The sequence below is a fragment of the Xenia sp. Carnegie-2017 genome, unplaced genomic scaffold (assembly GCF_021976095.1).
Source record: "Xenia sp. Carnegie-2017 unplaced genomic scaffold, XeniaSp_v1 HiC_scaffold_23, whole genome shotgun sequence".
In the NCBI taxonomy this organism is placed as follows: Eukaryota; Metazoa; Cnidaria; class Anthozoa; order Malacalcyonacea; family Xeniidae; genus Xenia; species Xenia sp. Carnegie-2017.
In genome coordinates this window covers 8,769,615-8,796,063 of record NW_025813486.1, presented here as the reverse complement: position 1 = coordinate 8,796,063, position 26,449 = coordinate 8,769,615, and the positions used below count along the sequence as shown (strand labels likewise).

General features: G+C 35.7%; 1 protein-coding gene across 1 annotated transcript; it reads left to right on the top strand.

Moving 5' to 3' along the window:
* On the top strand, positions 1 to 26,238 carry LOC124449042 (WD repeat-containing protein 90-like). The gene is made up of 36 exons (XM_046999985.1): positions 1 to 111; positions 293 to 384; positions 1,010 to 1,328; positions 2,041 to 2,435; positions 3,258 to 3,419; positions 4,304 to 4,483; positions 4,890 to 5,104; positions 5,890 to 5,947; positions 6,833 to 6,951; positions 7,382 to 7,436; positions 7,483 to 7,544; positions 8,135 to 8,373; positions 8,887 to 8,957; positions 9,368 to 9,644; positions 10,349 to 10,638; positions 11,173 to 11,340; positions 11,684 to 11,812; positions 12,400 to 12,530; positions 15,037 to 15,077; positions 15,415 to 15,668; positions 16,708 to 16,921; positions 17,410 to 17,615; positions 18,494 to 18,760; positions 19,039 to 19,086; positions 19,168 to 19,240; positions 19,655 to 19,726; positions 19,864 to 19,975; positions 20,176 to 20,263; positions 20,418 to 20,507; positions 20,580 to 20,705; positions 22,791 to 23,040; positions 23,944 to 24,074; positions 25,072 to 25,245; positions 25,368 to 25,490; positions 25,565 to 25,649; positions 26,084 to 26,238. Exons 1-36 carry the CDS (start codon positions 102 to 104, stop codon positions 26,236 to 26,238), a joined length of 5,481 nt encoding a protein of 1,826 aa, XP_046855941.1. The 5' UTR covers positions 1 to 101.
* The last annotated feature ends 211 nt before the right edge of the window (positions 26,239 to 26,449 follow it).

Below are 26,449 nucleotides of genomic sequence, written 5' to 3'. Positions count from 1 at the left end.
CGGCAGAAAAAATTGCAAAAATGTACTGCATGACCGTGAACAGATCATAGATGAGAGGAAGACATCAACTGTAAATTCTAGGATCTAGGTTGTAATGAAAAATGTCCAAACGTAAGTGACATTACAAAGTAAAATCCTTTCATTCGTTCTGATGTTTATATTTCGTTACTATGATAATATTATTTCATTTATTTACTTGGGCAAATGCAATAAGCATTATTTATGTACATGAACAAAACAGCTGGTAAAATATCATCAATCATGACCTTTAATCATATTTAAACACCCACAGTGTGGCAGAAACCTTATGTGAATCTTTTCAAACACTATAACACTTCAGAATGGAAGAAATGTGCAAAAGAAGGCGATGTTACAGCAATTATGGTAATATATTTGATTGTAAATTGTCTAATGTTTTAAAAGTGACTAGACTTGAGGTCAAAAATTTTCTAGGAAAAATATTTTGGATACAGGCGTCGTTTATGGCAAAACCAGGGGGCTGTACAAGAGCTGCCCCACTCCAAAAATCATCAATCAAGGGTTGGCCATCTGGCCAGCCCCCCCCTAATTCCTCCCCCGCCAGTAATTTTATGCATCATACAAATTACTTTGAACTTAACACTGTTTCATATGGAGAAATAATGAAAATTTTAGTTTAATTTGTAAATTTAAACTTGTCAACTGTCTCACAGAAGCAGTGACAAAGCCAGCCTATTTTCACCCCAATATTGGAAATATTTTTGTGTCCAATCACCGGAAACATAACAAATGGAATTAATTTTCAAAAGTAATACATAATATAATTCTGCTGAAAAATTTGTAGAAATAAAAGTTTCAGCTGGCTTTTCCACTACAGACCAGTACCAAGTCTGTGTACATGCCAAGCTCTACATCTGATGAATAGGCTAAATCAATTTATTCAATGATCTTTAGGTTCTTGATTTGACCTTACTATCTAATCAAGTATCTGAAATGAACTTATTTAAACAAATTATTCTTATTCTTACAGGACAAACAGCTGAAATGTACCGTGTATCGCATTGCAGGCTCAATTCCTGCAGGCAACTTCATTCAGTTTCCTCGAACATCTACGCAATCACTGGGGCTGGTTGGTCGATATCTCTACATCTTGTTTAAACCAATATCAGGCAAATTTTTTGTCGCACACATTGATGTAGCAACTGAAGATGGTCTTCCAATACGTATCTCGTTTTCAAACCTTTTTAAAGAATTCAAGTCCACATCAACATGGTTGCAATTTCCATTTGTACCTCGACCACCCCCCAATTCTTTGGACGAGGCAATATTGGCAAGCTCTACAAATCATGGTACCTACATATGCTTTTTTGAGCCAACATCATTTTTTCTACTTTTTAAAGTGCTTATGAAACCAAGTTTCAACACACAATTTCATATTTGCATTACAAGGACCATTTAAAATGACTTAATGACTTCTTGATTAAAATTCGTTTATTTTTACCTCTTGCTTGGGGTATTGAACTAATTTATCGATTAGAAGGCTCCCATGAATGAAGAGTTCATAGAAATCGTTATGATCGTCCAGGTTGGGGGTGTGTCCAGTTGCGTTAATGTGAGCAAAAGCTCGATAACGCAGAGTTGGAAACTTGGTTGTCTGTAAGGGGGGTATTCCCAAATGCTGAAAATTGACTATTCAATGCAACCGGTCCCAGGTACGCACATATAACACTGTAAAGTAAACAATGAAGAAGTTCACAGGCTATAATCATGGAATGCGATTGTGAATTATCGTTTTCAATGGTGATCAAAGTCAGGAGCGCAGCTCGAACGTTAATGGGAGGTATGTTCATGTAATCAGTTTTGCTGACGGATTTCTTTAGAAAGCCTTTTTCAAAATAAGTCAGTCGGGGACAACTAAATACATGAATACCCCCCCCCCCTCCCCCAATGAACGTTCTAGCTACGGCCCTGATCAAAGTAAAATTTCACCAAGCGTATTTTACGTTTGAAATTTGCTTCCAGGAAATAAAATGCTTCATCCACGCTTGTCCTTTTTCTCAGAAAATGTTGGTGATGTATCATTATCGACACGTGATACATTCCTAATGCTGGACCTTCGTCACATCATCTCGTTTTTCCTCAATCAGCAATACGCCTATTTGAAAAATATTCGTTTATGCGCGAACATGCTCGTGAAAGGACTGTACACGAGCGACACTGAATACGAACCAGGACTCACAATCAACGAAGCCAGAAGACTGGGGCTAATGACGACTGGCTACGTACCGGTACCACGTGACATGGCAATCCACGTGCCCAAAGGTATGGACTGGCACGAGTTGTATGACGTCATAAAATTTCCCGGGAAAAGCAAACCTATGAAGAAGGGGATCATTCGTAATGATGGAATGGATTTAAAAGTGGTGACCGACGACTACAAGAAACAAGAACAAACGGTAATTCAATAGAATTATGTGAAGCTTATTGTCGGTCTCCACAAACAACAAGCATTAAGTGCAAGCATCACCATGGAGATTGATGTCATTATTTTCAAATGAGAAGTCGCGAAGGCAGCCCGTTTTTTAGTCCTATAATGCAAATATTTTTATGCTGAATCACTGAGAAGGCAATGAATGGAATTGATTTTCTAAAGATATAAATAATAATTTTGGTGAGAAATCTGTATTGTAGGAGTAAAAAGTCGGGTTGGCTTTGCAAGCATCGCACATGGAGATTGTTTGATGTCGCCACTCGGCTCTAATAAATCTTCTACAAAGGTATGAGAAATATGTGAAGCAAACTTTATCAATCCATTAGAAACTTTAATGAAGCCCTAAGGCCCGATCACACCATCCGATTTGTCGGATCCGATTGTTTCGGTTCCGACTTTTGGTCGCTTCTTCAGAAGGTCCGATAATTTTGTTGATAAATATATTCGTTTGGATACTTAAAGTCGTGTGAGCAGCTTGTGCCATTTCCAGTACATTTATCGAGATAGTTTTGGTATTTTTGTTCTTGTTTCCAAGACTTTTTCAAATCTATGTAATTTTGCCAGTCGGCTTCTTTTGATCTTGTCGGATGAAAATAGAGCAAGTTCTATTTCTATCCGATTTTTTAAATAGATTGATCTGACTATCGGAAGCTCACTTTAGCTATATGAATTCTCACGATGAGTTTTTGGGATCCGAAAAAATTGGATCTTGTTAATGAGCCTATAGAAGTAGCCATGATCCAATGTTTCAACTAATTTTCGCTATGTATCTAATCGTCTTTTCCAGCGACGTCAAGTAGTAGCAACGCACGTGCCACCAGTGGGTCTGAACATCCCTGTTGGTCTCCAAGCTCAAGATCACCTTGATACGCAAGTCTACGCTTACAAATCGAGGAAAAATATCGATACTTTATCACCAAGTAATCATCAAAAGAATAAAGAAAATAGAGTTAAGGAGTGATATAAAAGATGTGTTTTATTATTAGCTATTGTCAATTTTTGTTTTCTTAGAAACTAACGAGAATGTGCTGTTTTTGCAGCTCATATATTTATTATTAGTGCAAAGTTATGATGGAAACTTTGCGGTTTTGTATTAAGTTACCATAGATATAAAATGACTGTCATACTCATAGGAGGAAATTTATTCTACAGTTGCATATCAAGAAGATCTTGGAACAAGGTTGACATCTGGAAGTATTTTCCATCTGTTAAAATAAGACGCACAGCACAACTGTTAAAGGAATAAACTTTTACCTTCATGTTAATTAAACATAGGCACCGTTTACATGAGCCCGGGTTGACAGCAAGCCCGGGTTAATGTGCCAACCTGGATCAACCCGTCTACTAAGAAATACCCGCCTATTAACGTTTACACGATAGCCGGGTCAATTAACTAACCCGTGGCACCCTTCTCAAGAACTGGGTGGACCCGGGTTAGGTAGGTGTTAGAGCATCAAATTTAGCTCATTTCTTCATGAAAACCCGGGTTGGCTTGTCTTTGGCTTTATGTTCAAGCTAACCCTGCCTGAGAATTGCTGAATCGGGTTTAAAAATCATTTCTTATCATGGTTTGTGTAAGCATAACCACCTATTGTAGTCTGACCCGGTTTAAATATCAACTCAGACTTAGTGGCTAAGGCAGCCTCATTATTTAGTTCATTTATATAATTTTTTCTCTAAAGAAATGAATAATGATAGTGTTGTGAAATAGTCCGGGCTTACCAAAGGACTGAAACTTGCGGTTTAGCTGCGTCTCTTAATGAACTCACCATTGCAACGTAGTTTATTTTCATCTTTATATTCTTGGGATTTACGACTTGTTGATATTTTTAGAGTTTAAAACCAGATCCGATTTTGAAATTGAAACATATTGTTGGCTACGGTGGAGCGAATTTCAAGGAATTATTTTGGACAAAGAATGGCGCATGCGTCGTGTATCCATGTCATGCCGTGATTGTTTCCATGGAGATATCTACGGGGCATCAACTATTCTTCATTGGTCACACCGACAAGGTCACTTTTGCTTGTTATTATTGGGCAATCATGTAGATGTACTTGAGATCTGCTATTATGTTCGCAATCTGTTCGCTTAAATGAAGTAGTTTAATGTAAAAAAACGTAATTGGAGATTTTTGTTTTATATTAATAACTGAAATCATTTGCTAAAAAAGCTAGTGAAATCTCACTCATGCTAACTCCAGTCAAAACTGAGTAATGTTTTGAAACTGCTGAATTGTGAGCTTAATGTAATCTCAGTGCGTTCGAGATTTAACTTAATCGAGTAGTAAGTTCCACTAATCAAGGAGAATCATCCACTCGTTAAATTTCAATGAGCTCTTAGAATACAAGTGTAAAGATCTGTTAATCCTTAATCTTATCGTACTTGAGATTAGATCAAAATCTGTTTTGCGTGTTTTAGGATTCGGAATTACTGCACACTTGTTTTAATTACGTGGATTACTCCTTATTAGCGCTCATTTCATTGCAGGTTTCTGCCCTTACCTTCAACGGAAACTCTTCGATACTAGCTTCAGGGCAACTTGGACAGTCGACTGTGATTCGTGTGTGGCGATATCAATCCGGTGATTGTATTGCGATCTTTAACTCTCAAGTGAGAGAACTTTATTGCTTAAGGTGAGAAATACAATTTCGATTTGTTCCCATGTAATTTTTTTGTCTTGTGGATTCAATTTTAAAGGTCTCCTAGATTTTCATATGCCGGTGTAAACACACTGAACATCTTTTCTTTCTTAAATGATCAAAATCGGTAAAAGGGAGTTCAGCTGAATAAGTTAACTCGTCATTCAAAGCAGAAAATTCAGATTCTTCAGATTTTTACTTTATTTTTAGAATTGCTTGTCTTTAGAACCGTCTCCTTTCTTATTTCTTACCAATGTAAATTAGAACTGCTTGTTTAATGAATCTGTTTTAAAAGCTCATTTACTCTTCTAAAGAGGCAATGAATAGTACAGCTGCTCTTAATCTATGCATTATCTCTCTGGGTTGAAACACCTTTGCAAAATCGCTATTTTGGGGTGTTTGCCCTAGAGCCCTCTATTCGTAATTACACATAGAGGGCTCTCGTTTGCCCTTATCTCCATTTTTCGTAAATCTACTGAACTCAATTTTACTGGAATACTACCTCTCATCTAAATTTTTAAATACAACAATTCAACTAGTATGAATCTTATTAAGTGAAGAAAGTTCATTACGACCGTTAGCTAAATTAGGAGGCATGCAGACATACTTGTTTACAAATTAGGAGACATGCAGACATGCTTCAGACATGCTTCCTTACGAGTAAAATACTGCTTCACTAAAGTATACCTAATGTTTACCTAAAAACTGTCTTACCTTATATGTTCACTTGGACCCAGTTTTTTTCTGTTTACAATTTCCCGCCATTTTTATTTTAATAGTTTCTCAAATAGTGGTGGAGTTTTGTGCGGTTGTGGAAAAGACAATCACGGTAAACAGGTAAAGTCAAAATGTATGCCTTTCTTTTGAAAAATTGTCTATTTTATTAAAGTGTTGTGTAAATATAGGCGAGTAAGTGTCTATCATGATTTCATATGTGTTGCCGGTTGCAAAGAAAGAACTGGATTCTTTCAAAGCTAAAATGTTTTCTGTCTAATTCCAATTGAGCTTTAATGGTTTTATCTTAACTTTCATCATGTGTGAGAAATATTTACTTTGCTTTACTTTTTTGCGTGTAATTTTTTCGTTTAAATTTTTGTTTAAATTTTAAATTTTGGAAATGGTAGCTAACATAAGCAGTGATCTAAAATGCTCATAGAAGAACAGGATACGCTTAATGATATTTAACCAAAAACGTTTTTATTTGTAATTTGTTCTTACAATTTAAAAATTCGATTACGAGCTCGAGATTTCTATGAGGTTAATGTTGATGAAGGCAAAGCCCAATTCAACTATCAAATAGAAATCGAGAGGGAATAATCTAATTGGTTCAGTAGAGTATACCAGTATTCATATAAAAAAAAACTGCAGCTGTAGTTTTCCTTTATTTTTTATGCATTTGTTGTTGTTGGCATTGTTTGTATTAAAAAGCGAACGACTCTTGTTCAATGCATGTTTAGTTATTGTAATGGGAATTTTTGTTTATTTAAATATGTTAATGTTGTGTTTAGTGGAAACTCATTGAAATTCTCTGATGTAAACAATAAAGTTTATCACCTGAAGCCTCAGGAAAGACATGGTCGACAGCCATGTTTGTTTTTGCTTCCCGGCTTGAGCAACTAGCATTTAAAAATAGATGATGGCGAGTAGAATAGCAATCGAATCAAAGCATACACCCTAGAATGCTTTTATGTTTCTACTAACTGTGGATACAATTGTGTATAGATGGTGGTAGTTTGGGATACATCACGTTGTGGAAGGACTGGAGAAATTGCTGTGGTTGCCAAGGCACATACTGACGTTGACATTACGCGAATCAAAATTGTTCCTTTCGATGACACAAGGTGAATGTATTGCTATGAATTTGTATTTTTATGTTGTTTATCTACTGCCAAACGTTTGCAACCACCATTTTGCTTATTTAGGAAACAATACTATTAATATATTATTTTAGTTAACACTTGACATTTTTTGCGCATAAAATACGCTACACATCAGAAGCGGGAAACGCCGTTTTTCTTGAGTGGATTGCTGTCTGCTTAGATTAAAAGTGTTACGGGCATTTTTGACTGAGTTGGTTGAAATTTTTCTTGCCGCACTGTTATTATTATACTTGAAATTTCTAAAAGAACTGAAGAGTGTATGTCCGAGTCTAAACTTTTCCTAATTTTGGTTGGGTTTTTTTTTCGGGGGGGGGGGATGTTTTTGAAAGAAGATTGGTTCTTTCCAGTTCATAAGCTTTCTTACTATTGCAAATTGATGTGAATTTTGAAGGATGATATCGTGTGGACTTGATAATATACAAATCTGGATGGTTCGTCACGGCTCCGTACGTTCATCTGCCTTCGGATCTTGGTAGTCATCATTCAATTCAGTTTACCGATATTGCTTTTGGTTACGAACTTGTAAATGGAAACAACAAGAAATATCGAATGATGTAAGACTTTGTATTTTTGGCGTTGAAATATTGTTGCACGGGGGGGACATTACTAAGGCTGTCGGTTGATTTTGAACGGCTAATACTAGATTATTCAGTTTCTAATTTTGAAATGGCGAAACATGAACGTTCAGTTTAAGTTAACTAAAATTTTGCTTTCCCAACAACCATAAAGGTACTTTTCTTTTCCAAGTCCACGCTCATTGACCACAACTTTTTACTCTGAACATTTGATTTTTGTAATACACCGCGATAGTAACTCAATTTACTCAATGTATTGTATGTTTTCAAATGGTAGAACTGACTCCTGTTTAATATATAGATCAGTGTCACGTTATTCTCTCTTGATAAATTAGCTAACGAGAAAATAATTTTTGCTTGTTATTCAATTTGTTTATCAGGAAATCGGTGCAATTTTCGCCAATGTCTTCATTGAAATTCAGCCCATTTCCAAATGCTTTTATCGTTCAAATAATTTAGCGTTTTTCCCTTCATTCACAAGTGAACACTTAGCTATGTTATAAACATCAACATGATTGAGAAAGATAACTTCAAAGCTGATTTTTCAAATGTTGTTTCTTATTTTTCAGATATGTTTCTTCGAACCGTGGAATAATTTTTGAAGTCAACTACGAACTGATGGTGATTCATAAGGTGCGACGACTACTTCCGACCGGAAGCCGAGAGGATCTTGTTCACGCGAACCTGGGTGAATTCGGAATTGGTATCAACTGCATCTCTGTCACAGATGCTTTCTGTATGACAGGCTCTGACGATGGCTATCTCAGGCTGTGGCCCTTGGATTTCTCGGGTGTAATATTAGAGGCAGGTATGTGTGTCTGTTACTTTGTCAAAGGTTGGGATATCTTGATATTGACCAAAACAGGCACCAAGTATGAGCAACACAGCCTACTCTTTTGAAGAAAACACCTTGAACCCCCTTTCCAATTTTTGAATATTTAAGTATTGACGTAAGCTCAAAAAAGCCTAAATGTGCACATGCGTAATGCCGTACATTGTAGTTAAGTAATTTCTAAGTGATAAAAATGCTTACATATAAGCGTTCGACACCGCATAAAGAAGTTTTTGTCGTTTATAAAGCATATTTCGACTCATAAGTCGCGCCTTATGCCAACTAGTCTATATTTAATTTGGCTGTACGAAACTGTTGACGATAAAACGGTGTGTATCGCTAAAGCATTTTCACTACTGCTGCTTGATGTTACTGCATTTGTTGACGGTGTGTTACTACTGCTACTTGATGTTACTGCATTTGTTGACGGTGTGTTACTACTGCTACTTGATGTTACTGCATTTGTTGATTTGTTCCTTTCCTTTACAGAACACGATGGTGCTGTCTCGTCTATCGACATCAATCCGAACTGTTTATCTGTTCTTGCCGGTACAGTAACGGTACGTATGCTGTCAATATTGTCATTTTTAAGGTTTTTACTATACCAAAGTCCCGTTATCAATTCTTGAATGATGATGAAAAATTATGGTGGCAAGGACATTAGTTATAAAGCAAGAAGTAGTTTATTGTATTTATACAATATATATTTTCTGATAATTCAAATTCTGTGTAATCGTGTGTAATGTTTCGAGATTCTCTCGTGGAGTGAAAATTGATTGATTACCACACGTGTCTAGGTGTAATCTCGCGTGTCTGGGTGTAAAATTTTGCTTCAAAAATTATCAGGCTTTTCTATAATATGTAGCTTTCCATGTATTTTAGTTCAATGGTTCTACTAGTCATTTAGCAGTGAGCCATAAATTATTTTTGACTGTGTATCACATTTTTGTGTTCTTCAATCCTCCTTTAGGGTAGCATTGGAATTCTCGACATCTCCACACGTTCTTACAAAACACTGATGAGATCTCATACCAAACAAATACTCGATTGCTCCTTTGATCCATCACGTGGTTCTCTCGTGACCGTGTCCGATGATGAAACTATTCGTGTATGGGACCTAGACACCTTTAATCAATTGTATGATTTTAGAGCAGCCAATGAGAATCCTTGTACTGTGACGTTTCATCCTCATCAATCACTCTTTGTCTGTGGCTTTCGGAATGGGGCAGTTCGCGTTTTTGATATAGGTATACTCGAAGGGATATATTGGTACATATAGGGATAGTTCATCTAAGGTTATTTGATACAGGTATACTCGAAGGGATGTAATGTTATATATTAGGGATGGTTCAACTGAGGGTTATTTGTATATAGGTATACTTGGAGGTATATATTGGTACATATTAGGGATAGTTCATCTAAGGGTTGTTTCATATAGACATACTCAATGAGATGTAATGCTATGTATTAGGGGTGGTTCAACTATGGATTATATGATATAGGTATACTCAAAGGGATGTTATGGTACATGTTAGGGATAGTTCATCTAAGGGTTAGTTGATATGCCTATGACACGAATTTTTTATTGTCTTGAATAAAACATCTCCTAAAATTTTTAAGGATTTTCTTGTAACACCTTTACAACCTTACTTCTGAAACCATTAACGTTTTTGTGACATGTAAGTTCGAAAATTCATATTCGGTCGTTTTATTCACTACAAACCTGCTTGTGTTTTGTCAAAACTATTTTATTGTTTAAAAATTCAAATACCATGTTTACTTTTTGTATACATCCATAAGTAAACATGCAAAAATGATGTTAAACAGAAAATCCATTAAAGTTTTTAGAAAACTTTTATTAAGGACAATAAGAAATTTTGTGTCATATACGCTTTAATCAATAAAATGTAGATGTCTGCACAATCTAATGAAAACCACATCTTTGTTTTAGCAAGTTCTTCAATGCTAGCAGAGCATAAGGAACACAAAGGGATGATTACAGGATTGGCTTTTTCTCCGAACGGTGAACACATGTACAGTGCTGGATCGCAAGGAATTTTAGTGCTATACCAAGGTTCCACAGAGGAGCTCAATGTACAAAGAATTCTTATCAATACAGTGGCACCTGGGGATCATTTAGCTCCCGATGTGTTGTCCGTCAGTGATGATGGTCAGCGGCTTGCTGTTATTGGTCCATTCGAATACGTGATTACTGTAATGGACTGCCGCACTTTGGACGAGGTTAGCAAAGAATAGGTAGCCACTTCATTACACATTTACTGTACTATGTACTTATATTATACTCGTGTCACGGCATTCACGTTTATTGTAGGTGACGTTCTTATCTAATCTTAAACTGTCTTTAAGTGAAGGTTATTTAATCTTCAACATGTCAAGTTGTAATTATTGAATGTCAAACATTCTTTAAGTATTGATTATCATTGGAGATTTTTTAATCTTCAATATGTTTAAGGCTTTAGACCGAGATTTTCTAATGTTACACAGTCTTCAAATGGTGATTATATCATTTTCCGCATGTTCAAGTTGAGGTTATTGACGTTGAACAGTCTTTAAGTAGAGTTTATATAATTTTCAACATGTGTTAGCTGAGATTATATGGTGTTAAACAGTTTTTAAGTAGGGATTATGTAATCTCCAACATATTTAAGCTTAGGTTATCTTATGTTAAACAGTCTATAGGTACAGATTATCTATAAGTCTTGAACATGCTAAAGCTGAGATTAATTGATATTAAACAATGTTTATCTTATCTAGGTTCTACGTATAGATATAACAACAATACATGCAGGAAATGTTTCCACTACTGACGATACTGCCCTCAGATTGTGCTACTCTCCTATGGCGTTAAATCAACTTTTGGTGGTTACTGCTGGTTGTAGGCTGTTGAAATTTGATGCACATAGTGGGCAGTTATTGAGCGAGGTGGATAATAATGATGGATGGGGGATGATTTTACGATACCTAGAAAGAGTCTGTTGATAGTTACTGATGGATGTAGGCTGTTAAAACTTGATGTAACTTAATGGACAATTATTGAGCGAAGTAAATAATAATGATTAAGAGGAGAGGATTTACATTTAAAGAATTTGTTTGCAGTTACTGCTTGATGTAGGTTGTTTAAACTTGATGTAGTTATTGGACAGTTATTGAGCGAAGTAGATAATCAAGATTGAGAGGGAGGGGCGTTGACGCGACATAGAGAGAGTTTGTTATGATGAAAATTTCACATCGACAGGAATTATATGAAATATGTTTTATTGCTTAGGTTTCCAACGTTCATCGATCTAGCTGTTCAAGTCTTGATCCTTTCCAAACTGGGCATTTTCTTGCAACTGCTGGTGATAAACGTATCAAGATATGGGACTATCACATGAAAATGGACTTGAATTTCCAGGTACGATAACCTTCATAATGAAGACATTTACTACGCTCCAACTTCTTCAACATCTAACAAGGCACGTTGTAAATTTTAATTTACAATTTTTATTTATATTTATGTCGAAATCACCACGAATACTTTTCATAACTGACTTTACTATCAATGATATATATATAATGCTAGTGTGTGTTAATTAGAAATACTCTTTATTTCTTACGAAAAACTGTCTTATCAATGAATTATTCTGTATAGTTATGCATGCAAAGGGCTTATCTGAAATTCCTTAAGTATACAAAACCTTTCATATCTTACATTACATTTACATTTAGGAAGAGTTGAGATCTAAAAATCATATTTACTTATCCTTTATTAAATAAGAAAGGAAATATGTTTACAGGCTAACGCAAGCACAACTCTACACCTATCAGCGCACGCAAGCACAACTCTACACCAATCAGCGCACGCAAACACAACTCTACACCAATCAGCGCACGCAAACACAACTCTACACCAATCAGGGCACGCAAGCACAACTCTACACTAATCAGCGCACGCGTTGTATTGTTTTTATTTTATGATACATCTTAACCGTTTCTATACAGGTATTTATTGGCCATTCAAATAATGTCTCCAAAGTTTGTTTTACCCCAGACCTCCAAGCTTTAGTCAGTATTGGAGAGGCGATATTTATCTGGGATTTTCTTGCAGATGGCCGCGTTCCTTTGGAACCTGGGTACGTAAACACACTTTTTTTATATTGTTTGTTTTTTTATTTACTGACATTCGCAACAGAGATTTCACGATATTTATGCACTACCAAAACTGCTGGTATAAACATTTTTTATGTAGGATAGCATTTTTTTGACTGATGTTATTCTGTAAGTGTCTTTATGGCATAGATCATTGAAGTCATAGATCACATAGATCATTGAAGTCATAGATCACATAGATCATTGAAGTCATACATCACATCAATCATTGAAGTCATAGATCACGTAGATCATTGAAGTCATTGATCACATAGATCATAGAAGTCATAGATCACATAGATCATTGAAGTCAAAGATCACATAGATCATTGAAGTCATAGATCACATAGATCATTGAAGTCATAGATCACATAGATCATTGAAGTCATAGATCACATAGATCATTGAAGTCATAGATCACATAGATCATTGAAGTCATAGATCACATAGATCATTGAAGTCATAGATCACATAGATCATTGAAGTCATAGATCACATAGATCATTGAAGTCATAGATCACATAGATCATTGAAGTCATAGATCACATAGATCATTGAAGTCATAGATCACATAGATCATTGAAGTCATAGATCACATAGATCATTGAAGTCATAGATCACATAGATCATTGAAGTCATTGATCACATAGATCATTGAAGTCATAGATCACATAGATCATTGAAGTCATAGATCACATAGATCATTGAAGTCATAGATCACATAGATCATTGAAGTCATAGATCACATAGATCATTGAAGTCATTGATCACATAGATCATTGAAGTCATACATCACATAGATCATTGAAGTCATAGATCACATTGATCATTGAAGTCATTGATCACATAGATCATTGAAGTCATACATCACATAGATCATTGAAGTCATTGATCACATAGATCATTGAAGTCATTGATCACATAGATCATTGAAGTCATACATCACATAGATCATTGAAGTCATTGATCACATAGATCATTGAAGTCATACATCACATAGATCATTGAAGTCATAGATCACATAGATCATTGAAGTCATAGATCACATAGACCATTGAAGTCATACATCACATCGATCATTGAAGTCATAGATCACATAGATCATTGAAGTCATTGATCACATAGATCATTGAAGTCATACATCACATAGATCATTGAAGTCATTGATCACATAGATCATTGAAGTCATACATCACATAGATCATTGAAGTCATTGATCACATAGATCATATAAGTCATAGATCACATAGATCATTGAAGTCATAGATCACATAGATCATTGAAGTCATAGATCACATAGATCATTAAAGTCATAGATCACATAGATCATTGAAGTCATAGATCACAAAGATCATTGAAGTCATAGATCACATAGATCATTGAAGTCATGGATCACATAGATCATTGAAGTCATAGATCACATAGATCATTGAAGTCATTGATCACATAGATAATTGAAGTCATAGATCACATAGATCATTGATGTCATAGATCACTTTACTTTGAAGATGACTACCGCTAAGGAAGTCAAAACGTCAGTCAACATCAACGACAATAGTCCTTCTCAGGACTCTATTAATCTGGACGATCAACATCCACAAACATGACATGAATATTACCAAAACGCTCCCTTAAATTTTGAAGCCTACGATTCAACTGGTTACTTAAATGGTATAACCAGTTATTTGGCCTTCGGTAATCTCGGAAGCTCATCCAATCACCACTCATCTCCAGATTGTAAAAACGTTCATTACGACCATATTACGACCACTGATCTCGAAAAAAGACTGGATCAAGCTACTGTATATTTGTAGTAAACAAATTTTGAAGCCAACGCCACCGTTAGTAAGGGACCAACACATCGAAAGATTTTTTAGCAAAACTATTGAAAGCATAGCAACACATTGCCAAATTATTCTTTAAGATAAGGAAGAAGATGAAAAAAACCTTTGTGGCGATAGTAAAGCGAGTCAGAGAGAATAATCGGCCGTATAAAACAAAACGCATACACATTTCACTCCGAATCACTTGCAAAAAAGGCTATTTTAAAGGATTGATCAGTTTATGATAGTAAATTACATTATTTAATCACTTTGTACTTCTAAACTACGATTCCAACAATTTTAGGTATTTCCATGCACTTGTGGGCTATTTTCCATTGTTTTTCCATACCACAATAGAGTTACCGATGACAAAAATCGCTGCATTTTGATCATATTTCATCATATTTCATCGTATTTTTAGCTTATCTATAAACTGATTCATCTCTTAGTTATGTTCATGTAGTTACATGTTGAAAATTCAGGATTATTCTCGTATAAATCCACAATACATTTGCTCCTTATTTTCGAAAGTTGGTCCCTTAGTAATGGTGGTGCTCCTTATTTTTTGTCTTCAACTTTTGTGCTAGATGCTTGATCCAGTCTTATTTCGAGAGCAGTGATTACGACTCGCTATGATTTTTTTTCATTTCTTCGCCATTTTTCTTAGTGGAAGAGAAGAAGCGATTGATTACAACAAAGATGAATCGGGTGTGTTTTATGCTTTCATATATATAAAATTATATTTTAAATATTTTCATAAACTTTCACAATCTTACATCTAACTGTAACCAACAGTCTTTATGTCACGAAAGCTCGTGATTCCACATAATGCCTTAAGTTAACTGCGTCTTGTAGAACTTTCTATAACGATTTTAAGGTTGCCTGTGAGAAATTCTCTTTCCAGCTCAGCTTGTACTACTTCCATGCACTATTCCATGGCGTTCTTGCTGAAAAATTCTTTCCTTTATTTTTCACTATTCATCCAGCGGATCCTTAAGGATATTAAGTTGCAACATTTCGAATAAATCTTGCGTTTTCAATTCAGATAAAACTGCACATGTTTTTGATGGAGCTGGCTCACCAACACAAGATGAAATTGGAGAATCTGATCTCAAACCCAGACCTCCAATTATGGCGACCGAATTACCTCTACAGCCTCTCCCCAGTTCTCCAGGCAAACGGGACGAGATGGTCGTAAACTCTCCGTCTAAGAAAGACGTGAAAGTCATCGATAGTTTCAATCCTATTGTGACTAGAAATTTAAAAGTTCCGAACAACACTCCAGAGATATCGAAGTCGGTGGGTCTCGTTTAAAGATGACGAAATCTTTTTGTTTCATTGAACATATTTTGCTCAGTCTATTCGGGAAGCGATTTCTCGGAATGAATATTTGTGTTCGATTAACTGTTTTTATAAGTCCCTTCTACTTTAGGAATAGGATATATGTTTTAAAGATTGCGACATTTCGTTTTCGCTCATTCGAAAAAGATTCTGTACAAACGATTTATACGTGTCATCATTTTTTTTAAAAAATATGATGTGTAATTATTAATATGCCTGGCGAAAAATGAATTTTTAGCGTAACTATACTCTCCCAACAAATAACTTTTTATCTAGGCATCGATGAAATATCTGTTGATCATAGCATTTCATCTTTAACTTGAGACATCAGGCTAGTTGTGAATTATATAGGAAGTTTAAAAACATAAACATTAATTGTAAGACATTTACAGTGTGTTAGATTACAAAATGTGATGATAACAATGTGGTGGAATGATGTGCATTAGGCGATAAAGTGGGATCGAGTGGAATTAGATTTAGTGGGATTGAACTGCCCTGGATGTTAAGATTGGGGTTAAGGTTAGAGATGAGAAGACTTTCGTGGATAGACTGTTCATATTTGTCAGAAAAGGATGACAAAATTTTGAAGGCGTCAAACAGTATGAAATAGATAGTTACATGTTTGCAGATGTAGATCGTCCAGGTTTGTTGAGTCCTGAGAAGGACTATTGATGTTGGTGTTGATTGACGTTTCGTCAACCTTAGCGGTAGTCATCTTCAGAGACAAGATTGTTGAAACATCAGTCAACATCAACAACAACAGTCCTTCTCAAGACTTTACTAACCTGGACGATCTACATCTACAAACTTGCAGCTATACTCCCGGGCTCGAAATAGATAATATTGGTGAGAATATATAGAAAGTAATAAAGTGAAATGTTTGAACACGGTAGTATTGTGAGTAGTACTCTTTAACGAATCGATCGATTTCATCACGCGTCTTTTAGTTCTGGTATCCTGTCTGTCACCCTCTAAATAACATTTTGAAAATTTTCAGATCAAGACCCAGACCCCGATCCGCAATTCGCTTCCCTCAGATACAGGTCACCCATTCCCTGGTGTGCTAAAACATTACAAGAAACGTAAGAGTTCCACTGCGTTGCCTGAAAGAAAATACACGGCACCCAGAAGTCAGGCTGGACTTGCTTTGCTGGCTGTTCTTGATTACAACGGAGATGGCCGGAACAATATGTGTTGGCATCCTGAAACAGGTTAGCGGGCTCAATCTGCATTCTGATTTGTTACTTTAGATAGTAAGAAACATCACCGGTCACCTTCATATTCCTTTAAACTTTGGTGGAAAAGATTTTTTCTACATAAAATGAAATACTCAGGATCTCTTATGTATTTGTTACTTAGTAAAAAGTGGAAGTACGATGCACTTCGTTGAAATACGGATTCAAACAATGGCTTTGCTTAGTAGAAGAGGGGTTGGTTTCACGTCTTCCCTTTGTTTGAATTTTGAACGGACTGGCTTTAAAATGCGAAATCCCTCTTCCCAAATTAAATTTTGAAAGGATTGGCTTTCAAACGCAAAATCCTGGCGAATACACTTGTTTCAATCAGTGTTCGATTCAGGAATACAGAAATTGCGTTTACGAATAGGTGCTCCCCAACTATCGAGTTTGATACGCTTCTGTATTAAACAACAAACCAGAACGTTAATATATTGAGATCAGTTACAATTGTCCCTATTCAGGTTTGTTCGTTTACACCAGTGGCTGCATCGTTATCATCGAAGATCTTCATGATGGAAAACAAAAACATCTCATGCAACATTTTGAAGAGATTTCCACAATAGCTCTTCAACACGATGTTCAGGTTCTTGCCTCGGCATCCGGGTCTTCGAAGACGGTGGCGTCATGCATTTGTATCTGGGATATTGCAACTGGTGATTGTAAAAAGGTAGAGGCAGTGGCGTAGCCAGCCCGCAAACTTGTTCATGCTATGTAATTATTTAGGTGTAGAGGCAGGGGCGTAGACAGCTCGCAAGCTTGTTCATGCTATGTAATTATTTATGTGTAGAGGCAGTGACGTAGCCAGCCCTCAAGCTTGTTCATGCTATGTAATTATTTAGGTGTAGAGGCAGTGGCGTAGCCAGCCCGCAAGCTTGTTCATGCTATGTAATTATTTAGGTGTAGAGGCAGGGGCGTAGCCAGCTCGCAAGCTTGTTCATGCTATGTAATTATTTAGGTGTAGAGGCAGTGGCGTAGCCAGCCCGCAAACTTGTTCATGCTATGTAATTATTTAGTTGTTCACTCGCTGTAAAAAACAATAATGCCAATGATCTGAAATTTTTATATCTCGACCTAAATTACTGGGCTGTCTTCCCTAATGGGTAGATGGATAGTTAAACGTTTTATGGTGTCTATGACACAAATTTTTTACTGCCGTAGATAAAAGATCTTGTAAATCTGTAATTTTTGAATTTTTCTTGATTTATTGAAAACTTTTAATATATGTTAATCTGAGCATGAATATTGTTGCCAGCGAGTGTGCCAGGCGGGAATCCTATTCTCAAGATAAAGATCAGAGCTCAACAGTTTGTTTTCAAAAAAGCCATTAGCGGTTTTATTTTTTAATGCTCATTAAAGAAACCTTTCGTCTTGACTCAACACATAATCTGAGTTCAGACTAATTGCAGACATTAACGAAATCAGACACATCTTCAGATTTCTTCGGACTATCATAAATTAAACCACTTATGGCTTTCTTTTAAACGATCTGTTGGTCTCTAATCTTTACATTGAGACATAAATTAGAGCATTTATATTTATATTCAGATGCTGACATATCACTCCTATGAGATTGTTGGCCTTCATTTCTCAAGAGACGATCGTTTTCTGATCTCAGTCGGAGATTACAGGGAGTGTTCCGTGGTAATATGGGGTACTAAGGACTACAATGTACTCACATCGTCCTATACTAAAACTCCAATCCATGACATCGCATGGGATCCTTATACGATGAACGAGTTTGTGTCGGTCGGACAAGATGGTCACGTGCTGTTTTGGTTACTGGAAGAATCTCGTGGATCTTTCAACTTGAATGTGAGTACTCATGAGGTAATATAGGGTGGATAGTGTATGTCTTGGTGCGTATATTGATATATATTTTATCAATTGATGTTTCAATTTATAAAAGTTTGAATGACTATAATTTTTGATATGCGTTTTCTACATTCCAGTTTTAAGATTTAGGATTTTTGTGCTAAATTCCAAGATTCCAGATTTTTGAAAATACTTTTATGATTTCATAATTTGATCTCCAGATTTAGGAGTCCACATTTTTTATTCAGTTTTATGAAGGATGACCCTTCGTTTTTTAGGTTTGCGAAGGGAAAGTTCCCGAAGATTTGTTATACACTTCAAAGCAGGTTTTCTTCGCTTTTTATCTGAAACTTGCTTCGTTATAATTTCTCTTTCTTTGTAATATTTTGCTGTTTTTTCGTCGACAGAATGACTCCATGGTACATTTTACAAGTGTCCGCTATGCTGGTGATAATGTGCTTTATATAGGCAATAATGCTGGTATGCTTGAAACTATAAAGTTTGGTTTATTGCAAATTTCCAGTCCACTTCATCTTCTATGGTCCCAATAGATTTGTTTTCAAGCGTGAAAGATTGATGGCTTATCCTTTGGTTTTGATGTTTTGTTCTTAAGGAGACTATAAAAGACTGTAGCTACCAAAGATTTTCCTTGCTCTTGTAGCTTGACTTAAATGTCAATACAAAATCACAGGAGGTTTTGTTTCTTTTTGATTGCGTATTGTGTGGCAACTCGCACCAGTCCTTGTCAAAACTCACGCCTAATTCTACTCACATTTCATTAATATTACATGAAGTAAACGATCATGTTTTTAATGATTGAGAATATTTGTTGACTTTACGTGTCTCTTTCTTGAAAATCATTTTTCTTTTTTCTGATTTTTTTTGACTTTCTAGGAATTATATCCGTTTGGGATACAAGACAAAACAAGTGTTTTATGCACTGGCTTTCTGACGATTCTGAAATCGGTAAGAAAATGTATTTATATTATGTGTTTTCTTTGTCATATTATTCATGGTTTCAACTCAGTTTGTCATGCTGGTATAAATTTTATGAAATTCATTTTGAATTTATATTCTACAGTCGTTATTTGCTTTCTTCGTAGATGTAATTGTTTGTCATCGCAGCTCGCTGATTACCGGAAGCTCATCGGGGCATCTTCGTCTTTGGTCTGTTGTAGGCGTTGGAGAGATGAGATTGCCCGGAGAGAATGATGTGTATGTTTCTTTTCAGTTATTTTTTTTCATGAGGATTATCACGCAGACACTAAGGGGAAAGTTTTCAACTTAGAATTGCCGAAATAGTTCAATTTTGTTGTGATAACTTTGCGTTAGCGGGATCAATGAAGTTTTTGATCTCATGAGAAAGCGCGTTCTAGATTTCATTTTTTGCGAAAGCTGATCCCATATTTTATCAGATTGAATAAAAATGGTTTGGTTATCGAAGACGAAATGTCTTTGGACGCCGAAGTGATTTCTGCTTCATTCGACACATCCTTGGAAATGGTAAGACTTCGTCAGTGGGAAGATTAAAGAATGGCGAATAAAAGGGAAGAAATTGAAGAATCTGTTTTCCTTTTGAAAACTAGGTTTTCGATATTTTCTAAAATATGTTTTCCATGTGGATTGCTTGCCTCGAGGTGTGTGGTGTGTACTTTAGGGTATTGTTGGTACAGTTGGAGGTACGTTATGGTACATTAACTGGACAGAGAGGACGTCTATTCGTCTTGTCAGCAGTCATACAGAGAAGGTAACTTACTGTGTTAATCTCCCAGTGAAAATATTGGGATTTAAACCATCTTCAACCACGTGATTGTTTTAGATAAATTCACTGGTGGCCAGCGGTCCTGATGACAAATTCTTTGCGACTTGCTCCGATGATGGTAGCTTGAGAGTCTGGACTTCTGATGACCTCGAACAAACGCTGCAATTTCAAGTTGTTGATCAGGTGAATTGAAGCATGTTTCTCGTCGTCATTCAAAATTAAATATGCTATTTATATAAAACTATTGTCGGGAAATACGAGCTCTTAAATCGCTCTGTTTTACAAAATAAATTCTGATATTTTTATGTTAGTGTAAGCCTTACACTGTAAGGTCTTAAGCATAGTTGAGAATTCAAGGCGAGCTTCCGCCAGTAATTAATAAGGTGAGAGTTGACACAACTTTCAAAACTGGGGCCGGTTGTACGAAGCCCGTATAGCGTAATCCATTGGATAGTAAATTTTGTAATCTTGGAAGCAATATTTTATTTCAGTGATTGCTCACTACAAATCTTATATTCTTCTCTTTCAAGAGATTTTAAACAGTCAGGAAAAATTTTTAAACAGTTTTACTTTTCGTGCAAATGACCCATAATAAACCTTCATTGACAAGGTCTTTACTCAGAAAGAGTGGACCTAGTTTTTTGTAGTTAAAGGTTTACATCTGTCAATTTTATCTATCACAAGGACACACAACACTACTAGTTAGTGCTTTTGAGTTATATAGGTTGAATATATTATCATTGTTATTATTAATGTTATTGGTAAGTTAGAAACAATATTACGGCTTAAAAGATGCAAACTAAAATGGACGTCTTGAAATGCAACTATCCATAAACGCTTAGCTAAATCATGATATTTTGCTATGATCTCAAGGCTTTGAAATAATATAATTTACAGAGTTGTGTTCACCACCAAACTATCATTTTGAGCGTCTCTTTGAACCTGCTCAGGCTCTTCATATGTCACAGATAAAGGCATCTCTAAACCTCCTCAGTCTCTTCATATGTCACAGATAAAGAGACCTCTCTGAACCTCCTCAGGCTCTTCATGCGTCACAAATAAAGAGATCTCTTTAAACCTGCTCAGGTTCTTCATACGTCACAAATAAAGAGATCTTTTGAACCTGCTCAGGCTCTATATGTCATATAGAGACCTCTCTGAACCTCCTCAGGTTCTTCATATGTCACAAATAAAGAGATCTCTTTGAACCTGCACAGGCTCTTTATACGTCACAGATAAAGAGATCTCTAAACCTGCTCACGTTTTTCATATGTCACAGATAAAGAGATCTCTTTGAACCTACTCAGGATCTTCATACGTCCCAATAATAAGATCTCTTTGAACCTCCTCAAGCTCTTCATATGTCACAGATAAAGATATCTCTTTGAACCTGCTCAGGCTCTTTATACATCACAGATAAAGAGATCTCTTTAAACCAACTCAGGATCTTCATATGTCACAGATAAAGAGATTTCTTTGAACCTGCTCAGGTTCTTCATGTGTCACAGATAAAGATATCTCTTAGAACCTCCTCAAGCTCTTCATATGTCACATATAAAGAGATCTCTATGAACCCGCTCAGGCTCTTCATATGTCACAAATAAAGATTTCTCTTTGAAACTGCTCAGGCTCTTCATATGTCACAAATAAAGATTTATTTGAACCTGCTCAGGCTCTTCATATGTCACAAATAAAGATTTCTCTTTGAAACTGCTCAGGCTCTTCATATGTCACAAATAAAGATTTATTTTTGAACCTGCTCAGGCTCTTCATATGTCACAAATAAAGATCTCTTTGAACTGCTCAGGCTCTTCATATGTCAAATAAAGATTTTGAACCTGCTCAGGCTCTTCATATGTCACAAATAAAGATTTCTCTTTGAAACTGCTCAGGATCTTCATATGTCACAAATAAAGATCTCTTTGAACTCAGGCTCTTCATATGTCACAAATAAAGATTTCTCTTTGAAACTGCTCAGGCTCTTCATATGTCACAAATAAAGATTTCTCTTTGAACCTGCTCAGGCTCTTCATGTGTCACAAATAAAGATTTCTCTTTGAAACTGCTCAGGCTCTTCATGTGTCACAAATAAAGATTTCTCTTTGAGCCTGCTCAGGCTCTTCATATGTCACAGATAAAAAGATCTTTTGCGCGCTTGTATATGTTATAAATAAAAGCTTTCACTTACACGGGACCAAAACGTAACTCATCTCTAAAAATTTCGTCGATGTTGACTATCAGTTGTTTAAAAATTCTTTTCCTCCATAGAGCTGTAATTGTGTTTCATTCTGTCCAACTCCTCCACGTGAACCAACACATAATGTCTTACAAGATGGTGAAGTGATAGCCACAGTACATCCTAACATGGAACCAGTGGAGAAACCATTAAGACCATCACATTGCGTGGCTGGTTTTGATGATGGAACCGTAAGACTCTTTGATCTTGGAAGAGTTGAAATGATTATGAAAATACATCCTCATTCTGGGGGCGTTACTGTTATCAATTTTTCTTCCTGTGGTAAGGAACAGTCGCTGCTTGATACACGCAAAATCTACCTATAGTATGTAGTAATTCATGTGGTATCTACCTATAATATGCAGTGGTATATGTTGTACCTACTTATAGTATACAGTGATTTATGTGGTATCTATCTATAGTATTCAGTGATATGTGTGGTATCTATCTGTAGTATTCAGTGATATATGTTGTATCTATATGTAATATACAGTGATATATGTGATATCTATCTATAGTATACAGTGATATATTTTGTATCTACCTATAGTATACACTGCTATATGTTGTATCTACCTATAGTATACAGTGCTATATGTGGTATCTACCTATATATGTGATATCTACCTATAGTATACAATGGTATATGTGGTATCCACCTGTATATGTGATATCTATCTATAGTATACAGTGATATAAGTGGTATAGTATACAGTGGTATATGTGGTATCCACCTATAATATACAGTGATATTTCTAGTATCTAACTATAGTATACTCTGATGTATGCGATATCTACCTGTAGAGCACAGTGTTATAAGAGGTTTAGTATACAGTGGTATGTGTGGTATCTACCTTATGCTTGGTTCTTCATCTTCCCCCTGTTGTCCTCTTGTTAAGGATAACTTTGGAGCTTATGAATAACTTGGGATTTTTAAGTATAAAATGTCATGGCTGAGGATGAATTGGTGTGCTTAAGAATATTGGAAGGTTTGAGGATAAGATGTGTTTGTGGATGTTGACTTGTGTTGTTTTTATAACTTGGGTTTGTTAAGTATAACTTAGAATGGTAGATTACTTGATTATTTGGTTATGAAAATCATCGAGTCTAATTGTAGTTCAACTCTAGTGGTCAAACTGAACATTGACAATTTTGACGTACCTTAGAAATGAATTTGTTGTATAGGTCGTGTTTTTATGAGTGGTAGTACAGATGGTGTGGTAGCCATAAGTAGTCCTGCTACTGGCCTCACTGTCCGTTTGATCCAAGATCATAAGGGAGCACCAATCACTGATATGGACATTGCTTCACATAAGGTACAATGACAAACACTCTGCAACAAATAGAACAGAGTAAGAAATACAAGATTTTCACTGTGTTTATACGGGCTTATGCAAACGGAAGAGTCCTTTGGGAGAACTTGAGATCAGATCAGTGCACCTGTTTGAGAGTTCTCATGAGCCTCTCCAAGATTTGCATAAGCCTGTGCCAACACAAAAACATCTTTTATTTCTTATCTAAAATAGCAATAATGCGAAAGTTTCAGAGAAATGTTTTTATTTTTCTTTTAACATGTATTCATGATTGATATGAAAATTCTCTTTGATTGATTAATTGAGCTCAGATCAGTTCACAAAAACTAATACAAACTCAGCTATAGACCAATCAGTGCAAACGTTATTTATGTTGTTATGAATAAAAAGTCTTAACCTACTTCAAAATATTTTTTAAGCACTTTCGCAATATTTACCAAACTTAACATCTTACTGGTTATTGATGATAATTATTATACGGCAAGTGTCACTTCCGGCTAAATGATGCGCTTTGATTCGCTCAGAAACATTTTTGCCTTTCCATTATTTTCCCGTAATCGACCGCTGTCCAAAACGCGTAATTTTACTGTCAAATGTAAACAAAATTCTTAAAGCAAACAGCAAAACGCGAAATAAACGAAACAAAGAACCATTTACGAATGTAATTCGAAAGAAAAACACTTGGAAAACTATCTAGACGATACAATTATGAAACGAGTTTACTTTTTATGGACGAAAACTAGAAAAGTGAAAATCAACTCGTAAAAACCGCAAGGACGAGAAGGCAAGCTTCGTTTCAGGTCAAATAATGCCATCTAATAATCTATTTAATAACCTCGCTTTCTCGGTCTTTACTGAGAAATATCAGACCTCTGTCTTTTTTGTACAACCTCGCCCTACGGGATCGGTCTGTACAAAAAAACTTCGTTCCATTGTTTCTCTGTAAACACGTCGCGCTCGGTCATTAAGGGCTTATTAATAATCAAAACCTTGTTTTTAGAACGATCATCCATCATTCAATTCTCCCAGATTGTGGCTTATTATGAGCGCTGATAGTAGGGTTAGCGTATGGAAGGCCGATTGGTCGAAGGATTTCTGCGAGCTTGTTGATTGGTTAACTTTTCCCGCTCCAAATATAACACCTGAAGGAATTGCTTTGAAAAAAGACGATGCGGTGAGAAATTGTAGTTTGTTCCTTGTCTTGATTGTATATGCTCAAGATGATGAAAGATAAATAAATTATTATGGAAAACTGTTTTAATAATTTTGAAATAAGCATGTTTTCTCCCTTTGAAGTCTGCGTATTTGCATCTACCGCCAAGTTTGGCAAGATTCTCGCCAACAGAGCCCGATGTTATTGTGTACAGTGGTTATGGTCTGAGAAAACTGATACAATTCTACAGCTTGTCCCAGAGAAAGGTCAGTATTTGTAAGAGGTCTGTGCTTGGAGCAGACAAAATGTCCATCATTGATGGAAATGTGTTCATTGTCAGGTTTTTCGAACTATTTTGTTGACACAATGGGCTTCTTGCTTGGAATTATCGCCAAAGGGTCATTTAATTGCTGTTGGAACAAAAGGTATAAATTAAGAAGTTTTTTCAACGTTCTGCAAAACAACACTAAATGATTTGAAAATCCTTTCTATATCTCGAAAGACAATAGTTTGAAATCGTTAAAGTTTTTTTATCTACTCCAACTTATGTCAATTTTTCTCATCTAGTTTTCTGCCATTAGTAAAACTGGATTATCAATGGTTTTCTGAGAAGAAAATTAAGATCACAATTTAGGGTTACGTATCCCACATAGTTTAAGTCTAAAAAAAACGTCCCAAATCGACGTAGCTACGTCGGAAATATGAATCAAAAAAGCACTAGGTGAAATTCTCATTAAAAAGTTTTTTATTTCTTTTCAGTGCTTCTTTTATTTCCTCGAGAATTAATGACACCCAATGCTTTAGTTTACAATCACTTAATTAGGTATTTTTGCTGTCTGTAATTTTCTTTTTGTTTTAGATCGACTAGTGAAAGTAATTGATTATGATAAAGGTAGCTTTCAAGATTTCGATATGCATTGTGACTCTATTAGCCATGTGACATTTTCTCCGACCGGAGATAAACTGTTTTCCGTTGGTTTTTCGGATGTTGCTTTGTGGAAGGTGTTGATATAGAGAGACGTCCTTATTACACAATCTTGGCAAAACAATATAAAGTCGAAGGCTGGTGCGCTATAGTCTATGACCCGTCAATTTAAAAACTCGACATTTTATCGGCTTATTGAGAGCAATAGAGATATGCGTAAAATATAAAATGTATAATACATTCTTATTTATGAAAGGAAAGTAAAACCAGCAAAGTTTTGTTTTGTTTGTTAAAGAGCAA